This window comes from Onychostoma macrolepis, chromosome 24, assembly GCF_012432095.1.
Source record: "Onychostoma macrolepis isolate SWU-2019 chromosome 24, ASM1243209v1, whole genome shotgun sequence".
Lineage (NCBI taxonomy): Eukaryota > Metazoa > Chordata > Actinopteri > Cypriniformes > Cyprinidae > Onychostoma > Onychostoma macrolepis.
The window spans coordinates 9,739,803-9,757,489 of NC_081178.1; the positions used below are offsets into that span (position 1 = coordinate 9,739,803).

Genomic DNA, 17,687 nt, shown 5'->3' on the forward strand with positions numbered 1-17,687 from the left:
GTGACGTCCCTCAGAGACAAGATCAGATCTTCCCATTTGCACATTACAAATGGTTATTCACTCCAGCTGCTAACAGCTGTGGATCTTCAAACCTTTTGACATCTTTCTGACTCAAGACATATGAAAAGCTGCCCTCCGTTAACTAAACAAGATAGTAGTCCTGTCATCTCCTAATGGCTCAGCAAGTGCATGTATTTCTTATCACAAGATAAGATGAAGAATTATTTGGGGAAACTTGGCAGACATTGCATGTCTACAGGAATCTCTGCAGTCTGTTTGTTCAAATTGATTATTTAAGTAAATACTAGCATTTACCCATACTAAGAAGTACAGTTTTTCTTTACGTTTATATAGTTTTTATTAAGTTTTAGTTTTCAGTTTTACTTTATTTAGTTTTAGTTATTTTAGTACTTCAACTTAAACTAAACAAAAATGATAAATGTTTTCTTAGCACCTAGCTGAAATAAAATCGGTTTCAATTTAATTGTATTTCAATCAATGTTTATTTTATTTCAAGTAAAAAAATCTCTTTCTTTCTTTTTTTTTTTTTTTTAATGGTTTTAGTTTTAGTTAACGATATAACCCTGTTGCAATGGTATGGGAAAGCATATATCAACAAAAACTAATTGTGCATTTATGTTATAATAAATTATAATATAAATTACATGTTTAATATTTTAAATCTATATTATATACACAATTTTAATATGTGAATATATGAATATTTAATAATTAAATTGCAATATATTATTAATATTTAAATTAATATGATAACAAATTAGTTATAATTAAATTAATAAATTAGTTATTAGAAAATAACAAATTACAATGTAGATTTAATATTTTAAATATTCATTATATTTAATATTTATATTCAAAATACATTTTAGAATTTAAGACAAATGTATATACTTATTTTATTTTATAGATAACATTTTATTTAATTAAATACATCTTTAAAAATTAAAAAATTATTGAAATATGAAATGTTTTATATTTTTATCATAAGGAGCATCTCAAGGCAGCAGTTAAACATTGATGTATTGTTAGTGATAAGATCAGACCATAAACAAATATTTATGATAAAACAGGACTCCCAACTCTCACGTATTTATGATGGGACTCATGCAATTGACACCAGTATTCACACAGAATAAAATGATCTGATTTATTAGATAAAACTTTGTCTAGGAAACTCTGTATGTATAGATTGTGTCCTGGCGCAGACACATCATCATCATCATCACACCGTGTATGTTCCTCATTCTATTTTATGTTGAGGGACTTTCTGAGAATAAACAGGGAAGTGGTAACATTTAACCGTAGGGCTCATCATCTCAAACTTAGTGTTGAGTGGGCAGGTGCAGGGACTCAGAAAACACACACCTTGCGCATAAACACAGACTATATAGAGGTAGATCCACATATATATACACACATCCAGTCATCCCACCCTTCCTGCAGGACGCCACATAATTACTCCTGTAAGTAAGGTGCTCCAGTTGGCTCAAAGGAAAAGAATTCCTCCTACTCTTGGATCTCCTAACTCTCTCCTTCACCCTCTTTCCCCTCCCTTTTTGCCTATTCTCTTCTCTCCTATCCTCTCTCTTAGTCTGGGATACTCTTTGGCAAGTAGAGCATGACTCTTCATGCTGTGCATCTGCCACTGATCTGAGACCTGTGAGGAAAGACACCTCGACACGGCCCCAAAAGGACCGCTGACCTGGGATCAGGACTTAAAGCGCATATCTCCAGGCCAGGCGGGGTGAAATCCGGGTGAGAGGGACAGAGGGAGGAATAGAAAGACGGAGAACGCACTCAACTCAGTGGTAGTATGGAAATGGAGAGGCTGGGGAGAGAAGGATCCAAAGCAAGCGCGGGCCCCAACACTCTCCTGAAAGCCGCACTAGCAGTGTGTGTGTGTGTGTGCATTGCACTACTGATAGCTGTCATCACGGGTGAGTAAATTGCATGCACAATTACCTACTCGCTACTAATTTGTTTTATATTGCATATTAAATTTAACTAGATAGATAGATAGATAGATACGATAGATATTTGTGCTCTAAGGTCAGTTGAACTGTGTTCAGATGTGTGTTTGTGTGTGAGATTATTTTTGGAGAGTATTCTGTTACACACACAGCGTGTCTTTGAAGGCTGTAATTAGCACAGTATGTAGGAGCTTTGGTTAGAAAACATGTATATGTCTTTAAAGTTTTGAGGCTAGAAGGCTGTAAGTGTATTTCTGTGTCATTTGGGAATGTGGGTGCTTACGTTTAGGAAAGAGTGTGTTTTTAAAGGGATAGTTGACCTAAAAATAAAAATTCTGTCATTAAGTCATCCAACACTGTTCCCAGCCTGTATGACTTGTATGGAAGTAATTGTATTTACTTGTTTGGTAATTGTGGTGTTTTTTCTTACAATTCTGAAATTTTTGTAATTCTGTGTTTATAGCTCATTTATATCTTATTGTGAGATATCAAAAAAATCGGAACCGTGAGACATTAACTTGCAATTGCAAGAAAAAAAATCATAATTCTGAGAAAAGAGCTTGATTGACAGGCGATCTGACCAGTCATAACGCCGAATCTTGTCCGACAAACAAATCAGACAGGAGAGTAGATTAACTTCGGTGGACTTAAACTTGACAAATGGTGTGTATTGATGTCTTTCCGTGGTTGAAATAAAATATGTTCCAATGTTCATTCATGTTCATTTCGTGCTTTAAGTAAATATGAAAAGACGATCGGTTCTCGTGTGCCTCTTGAACTGAGGCGCTAGTAAACTGTCACGACACAATAAAGAGCCACAAAATGGTGTTATTGTTGTAATTTCTTAAAAAATTACAAATTTGAAAGCTGAGACCTTGCTTCTAACTAGAAAACCTGCTCTGTCTTGTCTGTTGGCGTGTTGTCAGTTCCATTTTTGCTCTGCAATGTATTTTTCACTGCATGAGAATATGTGTAGTGTGACAGCGGCATGGCTTGTCGGAGATAGCAACAGTAACTAAGAGGGGCGGGTATTTGCGAAGGGTCAGTTCTGGTAAGAAAAGTCAGAATTATAAGATAATAAGTCACAAAATCCCTTTTTTATGTGGCAGGGGGAAAAAAACAGAATTCAGAGATGTAAACTCAGAATTCAGAAAAAACAAGATATAAACAAACTAAAATAAAAGCATTATGAGCTATAAACTTGGAATTGCTTTCTTCTGTGAAACATAAAAGATGTTTCAAAGAGTGTTCATGCTGCTCTTTTGTCTAAAAATGAAAGTATGTAATGATCAGGGGCTGTTAAACACCGATAAGCACCATTAAAATGCCTCTTACAATTTGTTGAATGACACGAGGGTGACTAAATGAAGGCAGAATTTTCATATTTGGGTGAACTGTCACTTTAAGAGTGCTGGAATGATGTGAATGGGTCTCGTGGAACCTGAAACGTTGTGAATGTATATCTCATGACAGGTTGTACGAGTGTGTGTGGATGTATTTTGGTATAAGTGTCTTCTGGGTGGTGTACAGTTGAGACAGCAAATAAATGATTTTCTTCTTATTGTTCTCAGTTGTTGAGGGCTGCCTGCATATTTGCGGTGAGACTAGAGTGTAATTATGGTCATTTCTGTCTGTACATATTCCAGTCACACACACACACGCGCGGCTGTGTCTGCTGCTTGTGGGGATAATGAGGCTCAGTCCCACGGGGCCGGGTGCTGGATCCTGCTGTGGTCATCTGCTGTCCAGTTGTGGACTGAACCATAAACACAGGCCTTTAAAAGCAATGCTTGTCTGATTTCCCAACATACATACACTTTGTGCTCAGTCAAACTCACTGAAACAAATTCACACAGTTTCACTGACCTCTGCATGGAGAGTTTGAGCTGATCAAGTTTCAGTGCGCTAAAACAGATTTTGCAAAAAATTATTTATTATTTTACTCCATTAATTCAATTTACTGCAGAGTCTATTCGCACTATATTTGGAGACAATATTGAATAGCACAGCATTACCAGATTTCTGAATTTACACCATTTTATGACAAATGCGATGAAACTGGATCGCAGTGCATCTTCAAAGGAATATAGTTCTTAGAGTTCTTAGGCAAACAATAATTATTGTGAATATTGTGAAATATTGCTTTGTCAACTAGCTAAAATTATTAGTTTTTAAATAAACATTTTATTGTATTTCAGCTAATATTTATTTCAATTAAGAAAAATGGTTATTATTATTGTTGTTGTTGTTTTAGTTTTAGTTAACTATAATAACCCTAAATTAAACTAGATGTATACATTGCAAGCAGTGCATCTACACAGAGAAATAGTTCTTACATGGGGAAATAAAAATAAATAAATAAAATAAAATAAAATTCTGTAAAAAGCTAACTATATTAAATACAAAAAAGCAAGTAATAAATATTATTTATATATTAAATATGATGTTTCTTAAATATTTTGTGATTCAATTTAATATAATTGAATCTAATAGTGGATGCATACATACAGCTAAGAAAATGTCATTCAAAAGTAATTAACTTTTTTTTAAGAATATTACCTAGTTAGCTGCTTTTTAAGGACATTCTTATATTGTAACATGTTACTTTCCCCCAACCCTGTTTGTAGATGTTCGGAATGTGTGTAGTAGAGCATGCACTATGTTTTTGAACTGTGACATCCAGACAGCTAAAGCCTGAGCGCAGTGGGATCTGAATCTATGTGTGTGTGTGTGTGCTCATAATGCAATGTTTGGCAGTCATTTCAGGGCATAGATGTCTTGATCGGTCTGCTTGACAGTTTTTTTTCTCTGCCCCTGTAGTGTCACACAAAGCAAGCAATGATGACTTCTGCCTCACCCCACATTGTATCGAAGCAGGTAAACTTATATCATAAAGCCATGCAGATATAGACTCTAGAATATCATGTGTGCTTTTTTACAACTTGGGTCAGTAGGCAACCACCTACAGCGGCAATTCCCTAAACTGCACTCACTCTTACTTTGAACATAATAAGCAGGCATTATCATTCAGAGAAACCTCTGTTCAGTTGAAGCACTGTGTTTACTTCTCTGAGATTACTGTAATGCTGAATCTGTGTTTGCTGATGTATCTTCTCTAGCCGGGTCCATCCTGAGTAAGATAGATCAGTCAGTAGAACCATGTGATGATTTCTACCAGTACGCATGTGGAGGTTGGCTCCGGGACAACCCCATTCCAGAAGACTCATCCAGCTATGGGATTTACCCATGGCTCAGACAGAATGTAGACCTCAAGCTGAAAGGTACACGATCCACATGATTCTGACCGAAAAAGAAACCTTCAGCCCAAATAAGGTGTTTTAATATTGAATCTTTGTGCCAAAGAGTTGTTAGAGCAGCCCATCGGAGGAGAAGACATTGAGGCAGTGAAGAAGGCCAAAGTCCTCTACATGTCCTGCATGAATGAATGTAAGAACCGAAGAGCTCTTTGCAGTTTCATACACACAGCAATATTCAGACGTGATTCGTTTCTAAATTATATTATAATTATTAACATAGGATGTTTGTCATTTCATGTACTGATTTGGGAAGTGGGACATCTTAAATATGACATTATTATATGATGTATTATATATTATAATAATAAAAACTATCCATTTAAACACCAACAACTGTTATTTTACCCATAAAGTTATGGTATTAAATAAAGGTAAAACAAAAAAACTAAAACAATGATATGTGACAATATCCAGGCTGGATTAGATTTCTCAAAGTACTACTGAAAAAACATTATCTATCTATCTATCTATCTCTCTATCTCTCTATCTCTATCTATCTATCTATCTATCTATCTATCTATCTATCTATCTCTCTCTCTCTCTCTCTCTCTCTCTCTCTCGCTCTCTGTATATATACAGTATATATATATATATACAGTGAGGAAAATAAGTATTTGAACACCCTGCTATTTTGCAAGTTCTCCCACTTAGAAATCATGGAGGGGTCTGAAATTGTCATCGTAGGTGCAGGTCCACTGTGAGAGACATAATCTAAAAAAAAAAATCCAGAAATCACAATGTATGATTTTTTAACTATTTATTTGTACGATACAGCTGCAAATAAGTATTTGAACACCTGTCTATCAGCTAGAATTCTGACCCTCAAAGACCTGTTAGTCTGCCTTTAAAATGTCCACCTCCACTCCATTTATTATCCTAAATTAGATGCACCTGTTTGAGGTCGTTAGCTGCATAAAGACACCTGTCCACCCCATACAATCAGTAAGAATCCAACTACTAACATGGCTAAGACCAAAGAGCTGTCCAAAGACACTAGAGACAAAATTGTACACCTCCACAAGGCTGGAAAGGGCTACGGGAAATTGCCAAGCAGCTTGGTGAAAAAGGTCCACTGTTGGAGCAATCATTAGAAAATGGAAGAAGCTAAACATGACTGTCAATCTCCCTCGGACTGGGGCTCCATGCAAGATCTCACCGTGGGGTCTCAATGATCCTAAGAAAGGTGAGAAATCAGCCCAGAACTACACGGGAGGAGCTGGTCAATGACCTGAAAAGAGCTGGGACCACCGTTTCCAAGGTTACTGTTGGTAATACACTAAGGCGTCATGGTTTGAAATCATGCATGGCACGGAAGGTTCCCCTGCTTAAACCAGCCCCGACTTAAGTTTGCCAATGACCATTTGGATGATCCAGAGGAGTCATGGGAGAAAGTCATGTGGTCAGATGAGACCAAAATAGAACTTTTGGTCATAATTCCACTAAACGTGTTTGGAGGAAGAAGAATGATGAGTACCATCCAAGAACACCATCCCTACTGTGAAGCATGTGGGTGGTAGCATCATGCTTTGGGGTGTTTTTCTGCACATGGGACAGGGTGACTGCACTGTATTAAGGAGAGGATGACCGGGGCCATGTATTGCGAGATTTTGGGGAACAACCTCCTTCCCTCAGTTAGAGCATTGAAGATGGGTCGAGGCTGGGTCTTCCAACATGACAATGACCCGAAGCACACAGCCAGGATAACCAAGGAGTGGCTCTGTAAGAAGCATATCAAGGTTCTGGCGTGGCCTAGCCAGTCTCCAGACCTAAACCCAATAGAGAATCTTTGGAGGAGCTCAAACTCCGTGTTTCTCAGCGACAGGCCAGAAACCTGACTGATCTAGAGAAGATCTGTGTGGAGGTGGGCCAAAATCCCTCCTGCAGTGTGTGCAAACCTGGTGAAAACTACAGGAAACATTTGACCTCTGTAATTGCAAACAAAGGCTACTGTACCAAATATTAACATTGATTTTCTCAGGTGTTCAAATACTTATTTGCAGCTGTATCATACAAATAAATAGTTAAAAAATCATACATTGTGATTTCTGGATTTTTTTTTAGATTATGTCTCTCACAGTGGACATGCACCTATGATGACAATTTCAGACCCTCCATGATTTCTAAGTGGGAGAACTTGCAAAATAGCAGGGTGTTCAAATACTTATTTTCCTCACTGTATATATATAAAGTATGTCTGCAAAACCAAAACTGACTTCCTCAGGGAAAACTAGTTCTGTCTTAATTAATTAAATAATTATTATTACATCATAAACATTTAAAATCAAAATAACTTGTATATGCATTTGTATACTGCAATTCAAAAGTGTCAATATTAGTCTTTAACACATAAAGTATTTAACACATTCTTACTGAATCAAATTAATTTCTTTCAAAAAAAAATGTACTGACCCCAAACTTTTGAATGGTAGTATATATTGTTACAAAAGATTTCTATTTTAAATAAATACTGCTCTTTTAAATTTTAATTCATGAAAGAATCATAAAAACTATCACGTTCCAAAAAGGTATTAAGCAGGACAACTTTTTCCAACATTGATAATAAATCAGCATATTAGAATTATTTCCGAGGGATCATGTGACACTCAAAACCGGAGTAATGGCTGATGAAATATACAAAACCATTTTTTTTTTAATTGCAATAAAATAAAATAAAAAAAAAACATTAAAAATCTTACTGATCCCAAACTTTTGAACGACAGTGTATATATATATTTATCTTAATATTTTTTGACCAATAAACAGCATCAGAGAATTTTGAATAAGCAAATATGTTGTTGACTTGTTCTTAATATGTTGTTAATTTTAACTGACACGGGGGACTTCAAGTAAATATTTTAGAGCTTCAGTTGACATAAAAGTTAAGGAATGCCTGCTTTACTAATGTAAGCATCTGCCAAGTGAATAAATGCTATTTCTTCATCACTCCCTTCCTCCCTCTGTCCTGACAGCTGCTCTGGAGATTGTGGATGCAAAACCCCTGCTGAAGAATCTTAAGCTGAAGGAATTCCGCTGGCCGGTCTTAGGTGACGCCTTGGGCTTTTCCTCGCAGTGGGTGGAGTCTCAGTTTAACTTGCTGGAGACACTGGCGCAGATACGCAGTCAGCACAGCAAGTCTGTCCTTATTCGGCTTTACGTCTCTCCTGATGACAAGAACTCAAACCAGTACATCTTCAAGGTGAGACCTGGCTTCGTGAGTTTGGGGCTGGGCTACCTGTTTGTCCAAACAATAAAACTGAGGGAAGGATGAAAAAATATCTAGCTATTTTCCTTTTTTTTTTTCTAGCTGGATCAGGCCTCTTTGTCACTGTCATCCAGAGAAGATTACATCACAAACACAACTGAGGCACAAATGGTACATCAGTACATCCGTCAACCTGTATATCATTACACACTGTCACAGTCAGCCCTGCTTATATCTCCGCATTCTCAAACTTTTCTTTTCATGCCTCTCTGCAGTACAGAGAAGCTCTTTTAAGGTTGATGGTTGATGTTTCTGTCATGCTGGGAGCCAATGAGCAGGATGCTGAGGTTCAGATGAAACCAGTACTTGACTTTGAAATCAAACTTGCACAGGTAAGCACCGAAACACTGGAGAAACCAAATTCCTTCAATGCACTGGCGTTGAGAAAGAAAGCATTGCTGTCAAGGTGCTTGATGCTTCAATGGAGTGTGTACTCTTCTGTAGATTGTGATCCCCTATGAGAACCGCACCAGTGAGAACATGTATAACAAGTACAGCTTGTCCAAACTGCAGCGCACTGTTCCAGATGTAAGTACATTATTATTAATATAAATGTATATTACCTGCCATGATATACACACACATTTACTTGGTAGTAAACAAATGTATGAGCCAGTTGAACAAAAAGGATGCTGTGTTAATTATTTTTAAAATGTTAAACATCAAATATTAATCACATAACAATAACTACTGCACAATTCCATTCATAAGCATTTGACACATTTTTTTTTTCCAGAACTGTGACTATAAATTGCAGTTGCAAATTTTAAACTCATAATTGTGAGTTTACATCTTGCAATTCAGTTTTTTGTTTGTTTGTTTTCACCACAGAATAAATATAAAAGATAATTGGTAACTTTTTATCTCATAACTCTGACGGTTTTTATCTTACAATTCAGACTTTTTTTTCTTTAAATCCCAAGTTTATATCTTACAATTGCAAGTTAGAAATTCATTTACATCTTACAATTATTTTTTTGTTTGTTCTTTTGCCATAGAATTAAAAGAAATTCTCTGAGGTGGTAATTCATTTTTAATACTTTTTAACAGTGTGGAAAAACGTTAGAATTGTGAGATATAAACTCATAATTGCAAGAAAAGTCAAAATTGTATATTAAAAGTTGCAAATAACTTTTTATTTGTTCATTTATTTTTTCAAATCTGTGGCGGAAACTAACAGCCATACAAAACATAGCTATTGTTATATATTTTTTATCTATCTATTTATTTACTATTGTTTTTTTTCTTTTTCTTTTGCAGTTTAACTGGCTGGGTTTTGTGAGAGCAGTGATTGACACTGAGCTGTACCCAGACCTGAAAATCTCCTCTTCAGAGCAGGTGATCGTACGTGCCCCACAATACTTTAAAGACCTCTTCAAACTCATCAACGCCACAGAAACCAGGTATCCAGACAGCTTTTAAAAATATTAAAACCTCATTAAAACCTACATCAGAGCCCTGAGGCTCTGCCTCTGTTGGTCTGGACAATGTCACTTGTGTGATCACTGTGTGTGTTGTTTATATGTCCTTACCTGCTCTTTTCAATAACAGAGTCAAGATTACTCTGTAATTCATCTGCTCCGTTTTGTTTTCCCTCCCTCGCCCCAGGACAGTTGCCAATTACGTCATATGGAGATCAGTTTTTCCAGAATCACCACCTTGAGCCGACGCTTTCTCTACAGATACCTGGACTTTGCTCGGGTTAGTGAACAACCTCCTCATTGTAACTCTAAAAATAGATTTTCTGCAGTTTACAATATTAAATATCCATCTCTTCTCAGGTTACCACAGGGACCACCTCTCTGACCCCTCGCTGGGACAAGTGTGTGAATTATGTAGAAAACACACTCATCTATGCCACCGGTAGGCTCTTTGTCAATAAGCATTTCCAAGAGGACAAGAAACACATGGTACGACTTATATTAAGTGCAACTCTTCATATACAGTCATGACCAAAAATATCGGCACCCTTGGTAAATATGATCAAAGAAGGCTGTGAAAATTAATCTGCATTGTTAATCCTTTTGATCTTTAATTTTTTTAAAAATCACAAAAATCTAATCTTTCATTGGATAATAAGAATTTAAAATGGGGGGAAATATCATTATGAAATAAATGTTTTTCTCAAATACACGTTGGCCACAATTAACGGCACCCTTTTATTCAAAACTTTTTGAAACCTCCATTTGCCAGTTTAACAGCTCTAAATTTTCGCCTATAATGCCTGATGAAATATAGGCCCACAACATCAAAAACACAGCAGTATATTTCATTGTACACATGGGGTATTTTTATCCCTGTGTTCACCAAACCCATCTTGAGTGTTTGCTGCTAAAAAGCTCATTTTTTAGTTTCATCTGACCATAGAAGCCAGTCCCATTTGAAGTTCCAGTCGTGTCTGATGATAAATGAATATGCTGGATTTTGTTTTTGGATGAGCTACGAGAAATTTTCTTGAAACCCTCCCAAACAACATGTGGTGATGTAGGTGCTTTTTTTTTTAAGGTTTTTTGCCCCCGAGACTCAACTATTTTCTGCAATTCTCCAGCTGTGGTCCTTGGAGATTCTTTAGCCACTCAAACTCTCCTTCTCACCGTGCATTAGGACGACATAGACACATGTCCTCTTCCAGGCAGTTTCGTAACATTTTATGTTGATTGGAAATTCTTAATTATTGCCCTGATGGTGGAAATGGAAATGTTCACTGCTCTAGCTCTTTTCTTAAAGCCACTTCACTAATTTGTGAAGCTCAATTATCTTTTGCTGCACATCAGAAATATATTCTTTGGTTTTTCTCACTGTGATGGATGATTAAGGGAATTTGGGCTATTTATATTTCTGTGAAACAGGAAGCCATGGCTGGATAATTTCATGTTCATAATCATCCTGGAGTGCTCAAAATTGTGAATGGGAATATATTTCAGAGATATTTTACTCATAAGAATTTCTAGGTGTGCCAATAATTGTGTCCAACGTGTATTTGAGAAAGACATTTATTTCATAATGATATTTCCCCCCATTTTAAATTCTTATTATCCAATGAAAGGTTAGATTTTTGTGAATTGTTTAAATAAAAGATCAAAAGGATTAACAATGCAGATTAATTTTCACAGCCTTCTTTGATCTAATTTACCAAGGGTGGCGATAATTTTGGCCATGACTGTATGTATGTATATATATATATATATATATATATATATATATATATATATATATATATATATATATATATACACACATACACACACACACACACACACACACACATATATATATATATATATATATATATATGTATACACACATACAGTACAGTACATATGTGACCCTGGACCACAAAACCAGTCTTAAGTTGCTGGGGTATATTTATAGCAATAGCCAAAAATACATTGTATGGGTCAAAATTATTTATTTTCTTTATGCCAAAAATCATTAGGACATTAAGTAAAGTAAATGTTCCATGAAGATATTTTGTAAATTTCCTACTGTAAATATATCAAAACTTAATTTTTGATTATTAATATGCATTGCTAAGAACTTCATTTGAACAATTTTAAAGCGATTTTCTCAGTATTTAGATTTTTTGCACCCTCAAATTCCAGATTATCAAATAGTTGTATCTCGGCCAAATATTGTCTAATCCCAAGAAACCATATCAATGGAAAGCTTATTTATTCAGCTTTCAGATAATGTATAAATCTCAATTTTGAAAAATTTACCCTTATGACTGGTTTTGTGGTCCAGGGTCACACACACACACACACACACACATATATATATATATATATATATATATATATATATATAAAGCTTTGCCATGCAGTAATAAATAACATTTTAATATATATTAAAATAGAAAACATTAATATTATTAATATTTCACAATATTTATATTTTTGCTGTATCTTAATACACAAGTTATGCAAACTATTCATATAAATATATGTATTATTTCAGCTTGCAATAACAGGAATATTTATGAACATGCTACTAACATGCATAACAACATTCTACTGTTCAAAAGTTTGTGGTTGTTAAGACTTTTAATGCCAAGGTTGCATTTATTTGATTAAAATACAGTAAAAACAGTAATAATGTGAAGCATTATTACAATTTAAAATAATTATTTCGGTAACACTTTATTTTAATGTGTCCATAATACAGAGTAATTACATAGTTAAGTACTTAGTAGTAGCCGTTGTACTTACATGAAATAAAATGTACTTACCATGTAACTAAGCTATGGAACAGCCTGTACTTACAGTTTGTAATTATTTAGATGTAATAGACAGCTACTGTTACACATATGTAACAGACTGAGTACCTACTAAGTACTTAATTAGTTAATTACTCTGTATTATGACACCTTAAAATAAAGTGTTACCATTATTTCTATTTTAATATATTGTTTAAAATGAAATTTATTCCTGTAATGGCAAAGCTGAATTTTCAGCAACCATTACTCTAGTATTCGGTGTGATTGATTTAATTTCTGTCCCCATCTAGTGGAACTAATCCTGAATAACAGCATAAACCGTTGGATCTCATTTTACTGTAAAACTGATGAACATGCTGTTGAATGCTCCTCTGATTAATGTCTTTCAATTTTTATGAAGATGGAGGAATTGATAAATGGTATCCGATGGGCATTTATTGACATGCTTGAGAAGGAGAATGACTGGATGGATAAAGAAACAAAGAGAAAAGCTACAGAAAAGGTGTTTTCCAGTGTATTTGTGACAGCTGTGAATACACAGCATCAATGAAACTGTTCTTTTTCACATCATTACTGTCTATATCTCACGCTAGGCTCATGCAGTCTTGGCGAAAGTGGGTTACCCAGACTTCATCTTAAACGACACTTATATTAATGAGGACCTCAAACAAGTATGTTTGCAAGCTTTCTAGATTTAGTTCATCTTATTGATGTTGTTATTCTATTGAACTGTTTTGTGTTTGGCAGATATCAGTGCAACTCAAAGTCATTAAGGTTTTATGTTTATGCACAGTTGGCGTTCACTGAGACAGACTACTTTGGGAATGTCATGCAGACCCTGAAGTTTATAGCTCAGTCTGACATCGGCTGGCTGAGGAAAACAGTCCCACGCACAGAGTAAGTTGTCAGCATTTTCAAAGCCTGTTAAAATGAGATGAATCTGCCTTTGAACATGATGAAACATCATTTTTTTCCCCTCAGGTGGTTCACCAACCCAACAACAGTAAATGCATTTTACAGCTCCTCTACAAACCAGATCAGTGAGTTATATATTTCAGTTCATTAATAAATAAAGAGCTTTATTGAGTGCTTGGTTTTGATTAGTCAATCACAGTGTTCTGTGGTAATAATATTTTCCTATAAGTTTCATCTTAAAAAATATTAAGACTTGAATTTTATTTTTATTTTATTTTTTATTTTTTAAAGAAATTAATACTTTTATTTAGCAAGGATGCATTAAATTGAAATAAATAAATATTGTTCTTTTTTAATTATTAAAGAATATATTAAGAAGCACAACTGTTTTTAAAATTGATAATAATAAGAAATGTTACTTGAGCACCGATTAGCATATTAGAATAATTTCTGAAAATTTAGTTTTGCCATCACAGGAATGAATTACATTTTAAAATATATGAAAATTTTTAAGTTATTTTTAATTGTAAAAATATATTACAATATCACTGTTTTACTCCGTTTTTGACCTAAATGTAGCCTTGATGATCATAAAATACTTGAACACATTTGTGTCGGTGTATGTTTTGCTTTACTAATAAAAGTGCATTACTAATAATGACAAATGATATCCAGTTATAAAAAACATTTCTGGTTTGGTATCTATCAGTGCGTTCTCTGTTTTAGATGTTTGATGTGTGTTTAGATATGCTTTATCACTTTCTTTTATTTGGCGGCTAATTGAACCATCTACTACCCAGGATTCCCTGCGGGAGAACTTCAGAAGCCATTTTTCTGGGGACTTGACTACCCTCGGTGAGACATAGTCACTCTTTTGATTTATGTTTTCATAGTGCTCTTGAAATAATATGGATTTCTAGGAAAAATAATTCACAAATTATGTTCTTGTGTCAGATCCTTGAGCTACGGAGCGATCGGAGTAATTGTGGGGCATGAATTGACCCATGGCTTTGATAACAATGGTGAGGCCTTTTGATTTATAATGAGTCTCAACACGAGTTGCCATGGTGACAGCGGATTCTTGAGGACATCTGTGTTTATCTGTGTTCATCTAGGCAGGAAATATGACAAAGATGGGAACCTGGACCAGTGGTGGAGCAACTCCTCAATCACCCGCTTCACCGAAAAGACACAATGCATGATTGATCAGTACAACAGTTACCACTGGAAAGAGGCGGGGCTAAATGTACAGTAGGCACCAGCCTTTTTTAATGTATTCCTGTTTGAACGTGTCATTAAATGTAGCAGAACTTCCAATCTAATACTTAATACCCACAATCCCCTCTCAAGGTCAAGGGGAAGAGGACTCTAGCAGAGAACATTGCTGACAATGGAGGGATAAGAGAATCTTTCAGGGTATTACAGCATTTTCCACTATAATTATCCTAAAGTAACCTCAGTCTGATTTACTGTCATCTTGTCTCATTCCACAAAAAGGGAAATTTGGGGAATATATTACAATTTGTTGTTGATTTGTGTACACTTCATTCAGACTGAAATAATTATTTATTCACAAATTGGACATTGTTACTTTTCTCAGGAGAGTCAAGATTTTCAGTGAATAAATTACTAAATATTTTATTAATTTCATATTTTAATGGTTCTTTTCATCTTTTTTGAAGCTTGAAAGCACCGTTTTAACTGCACAGAAAAAATGACCAGAACCTAAAATTCCCCAGTTTGTTTCATAGATGAAAGAATATTTGGAATGAAATGAGGATTAATTTTTTTAACGATTCATTTTTAATAGTGTGTCTGTTTTGGTGTATATATTCATGTGAACTTGTCTGCAGGCCTATAGGAGATGGATTGAAAAAGAGAGAGCAGGAGTTGAGGAGCCTCTCCTGCCTGGTGTGGGTCTGACCAACAACCAGCTGTTTTTCCTCAGTTATGCTCATGTCAGTATTCTGCATTTCATACATAAATATTTAGGCCTAAATGTCAGATGTCACAAACATTATATTGTATTCTTAAAAATTAGAATGGGTTGAAAAAGTATTGAAAATATGGCCTTTTCTGACATTTTTAGGGGTTGTATGTGTATCCTAAATAGCATGCAAGATTAGAATTAACATTTTATGTCATGGTAGTTTTAGTACACTCTCAAAAGTATGCACTTTGTCATTACTATCAAAGTGAATACTTCAAATAAATATTATTTGCTAATGTACTTTAGACAAAACACTCCAGGTAAATAGGGTAAAAAGTTTAACTCATAGATATGACCATACTTCCAAGTTGATTGTTTCCATTAAAAATTGCAAACTTTTTTTTGTATTACAAGTAGTGCTGTCAAACAATTAATCGTGATTAATCGCATCCAAAATAAAAGTTTTTGTTCACATAATATATGTGTGTGTACTGTGTATAATTATTATGTATATATATATATATATATATACACACACACACATACATGTTAATATTTAAGAAAAATATGTTATGTTTATATATTAAATATATTTATCTGGAATATAAATATACAGCACTAATTACAAGTTTTATGAAACGTTGTTTAGATATGCAAATTACGCATTATCCAATTAAATATGCACTCATTTGCATAATTTATCAAATAAAGATTTGTACATTTGATAATGCCAGGTTCAAAAATCTTGTCTCAATTTTTTTAGGGGATTTCATTTTGGGTATGCCTTTTTTTAATCACTCCATTAATCAGAAAATACTGTCAACAGCCAGAAAAAAAAAAAAAAAAAATGTGTTTTTCATTATGTTTTAGGAATGCAATTTTGTATAGAATCAGGCAAATTACATATGAACAAACGCCTTTGTAAAAACCTTCAGAATGTAGCATATAGAACAAATGTGGAACGTTTGGTGTGTGTAAGTGCTATTGAACTGAACTTTTGAGAAAATGGCTTTTAAGGATATATATTGTAACTGAAATCTACAGACGCAAATAGAGCACAATAAGTCTAATAAAATAAATGCTTAAACATGTATTTGGATATTTTCTTTCCACTAGTCTGAAATATTGTCATATTATGAAAAGCCAAATAGCCCAAGATCTAAAAATTGATCAATGCATGAAAAACGATGGTTTTCCCTTTAGTGTCTCGCTTTAAATGGAACTCTATTGATTTGTTGTGCATATATTGTAATTTGCTAGGTTCGCTGTAATGCCTACAGACCTGAAGCAGCGCGTGATCAGATCCAGAGTGGAGCTCACAGCCCTCCTAAATATAGGTACGATGCATTAATACACACACAGCTCATTTACATCTATATTACATCCCTTATCCTTCAATGTCACTCACTTTACTCTTGTTACTATGATGAAGGGTTATCGGGGCGATGAGCAACTATGAAGAGTTCCGTAAAGTGTTTAACTGCCCGGAATCGTCAGTCATGAACAGGGGGGCGGAGACCTGTCGAGTGTGGTAATGAAGAAGAGGACAACCCAAACCTCCTTATTTTGTCCCGTTCACTGGTTTCTTATAGAGAAACAGCGGTTACTAACACTGAACCCTGGGGCCGTGCTGACCACTGAGTGCCTGGCCCTCCTTCAGCCACTGGAACACTGTAGAAAATACATACAGTGCTTACACACCTGAGCGCTTTCAGCCAGATCTGCGTTTTACTGTCTGACCTCAATTAAAATGTGCAAATGCCAAACGGACCATCAAAATTCCCTTGAGGCCTTCCTTTGGTTCATCACTGTTTTTTACACAAACAAATTAGATCGCACTGTCGCTTTAGGAGTGCTATAAATTATTATTGTCATTTTCGTTGTTGTTGATAACAGTTAACATTGTCTGTCATTTAAGTAAATAATTATTGTTTTCCTGAGGTTTTCAAATTGTTTTTGTGTTTTTTTTTGTTTTGTTTTTTTTTTGTTGTAGAAAAATCTATTTTGGTGTATTTTACATGGTAAAGTCATGATGAAACAGTATTGTCGTACATCC

At 34.8% G+C, this 17,687-nt stretch overlaps 1 protein-coding gene across 1 annotated transcript; it reads left to right on the plus strand.

The window, feature by feature from the left end:
- The first annotated feature begins 1,630 nt into the window (after nt 1-1,630).
- phex (phosphate regulating endopeptidase homolog, X-linked) lies at nt 1,631-17,571 on the plus strand. Its single transcript, XM_058765276.1, is given in 23 exon segments — nt 1,631-1,958; nt 4,812-4,868; nt 5,111-5,272; nt 5,355-5,438; nt 8,278-8,504; nt 8,613-8,681; nt 8,786-8,902; nt 9,015-9,098; nt 9,831-9,973; nt 10,179-10,207; nt 10,210-10,271; nt 10,352-10,480; nt 13,187-13,288; nt 13,380-13,457; nt 13,580-13,683; nt 13,768-13,826; nt 14,502-14,556; nt 14,656-14,723; nt 14,817-14,947; nt 15,052-15,117; nt 15,555-15,659; nt 16,892-16,968; nt 17,064-17,571. Coding segments are annotated over 23 exon segments (2,235 nt in total). The 5' UTR covers nt 1,631-1,834; the 3' UTR covers nt 17,167-17,571.
- The last annotated feature ends 116 nt before the right edge of the window (nt 17,572-17,687 follow it).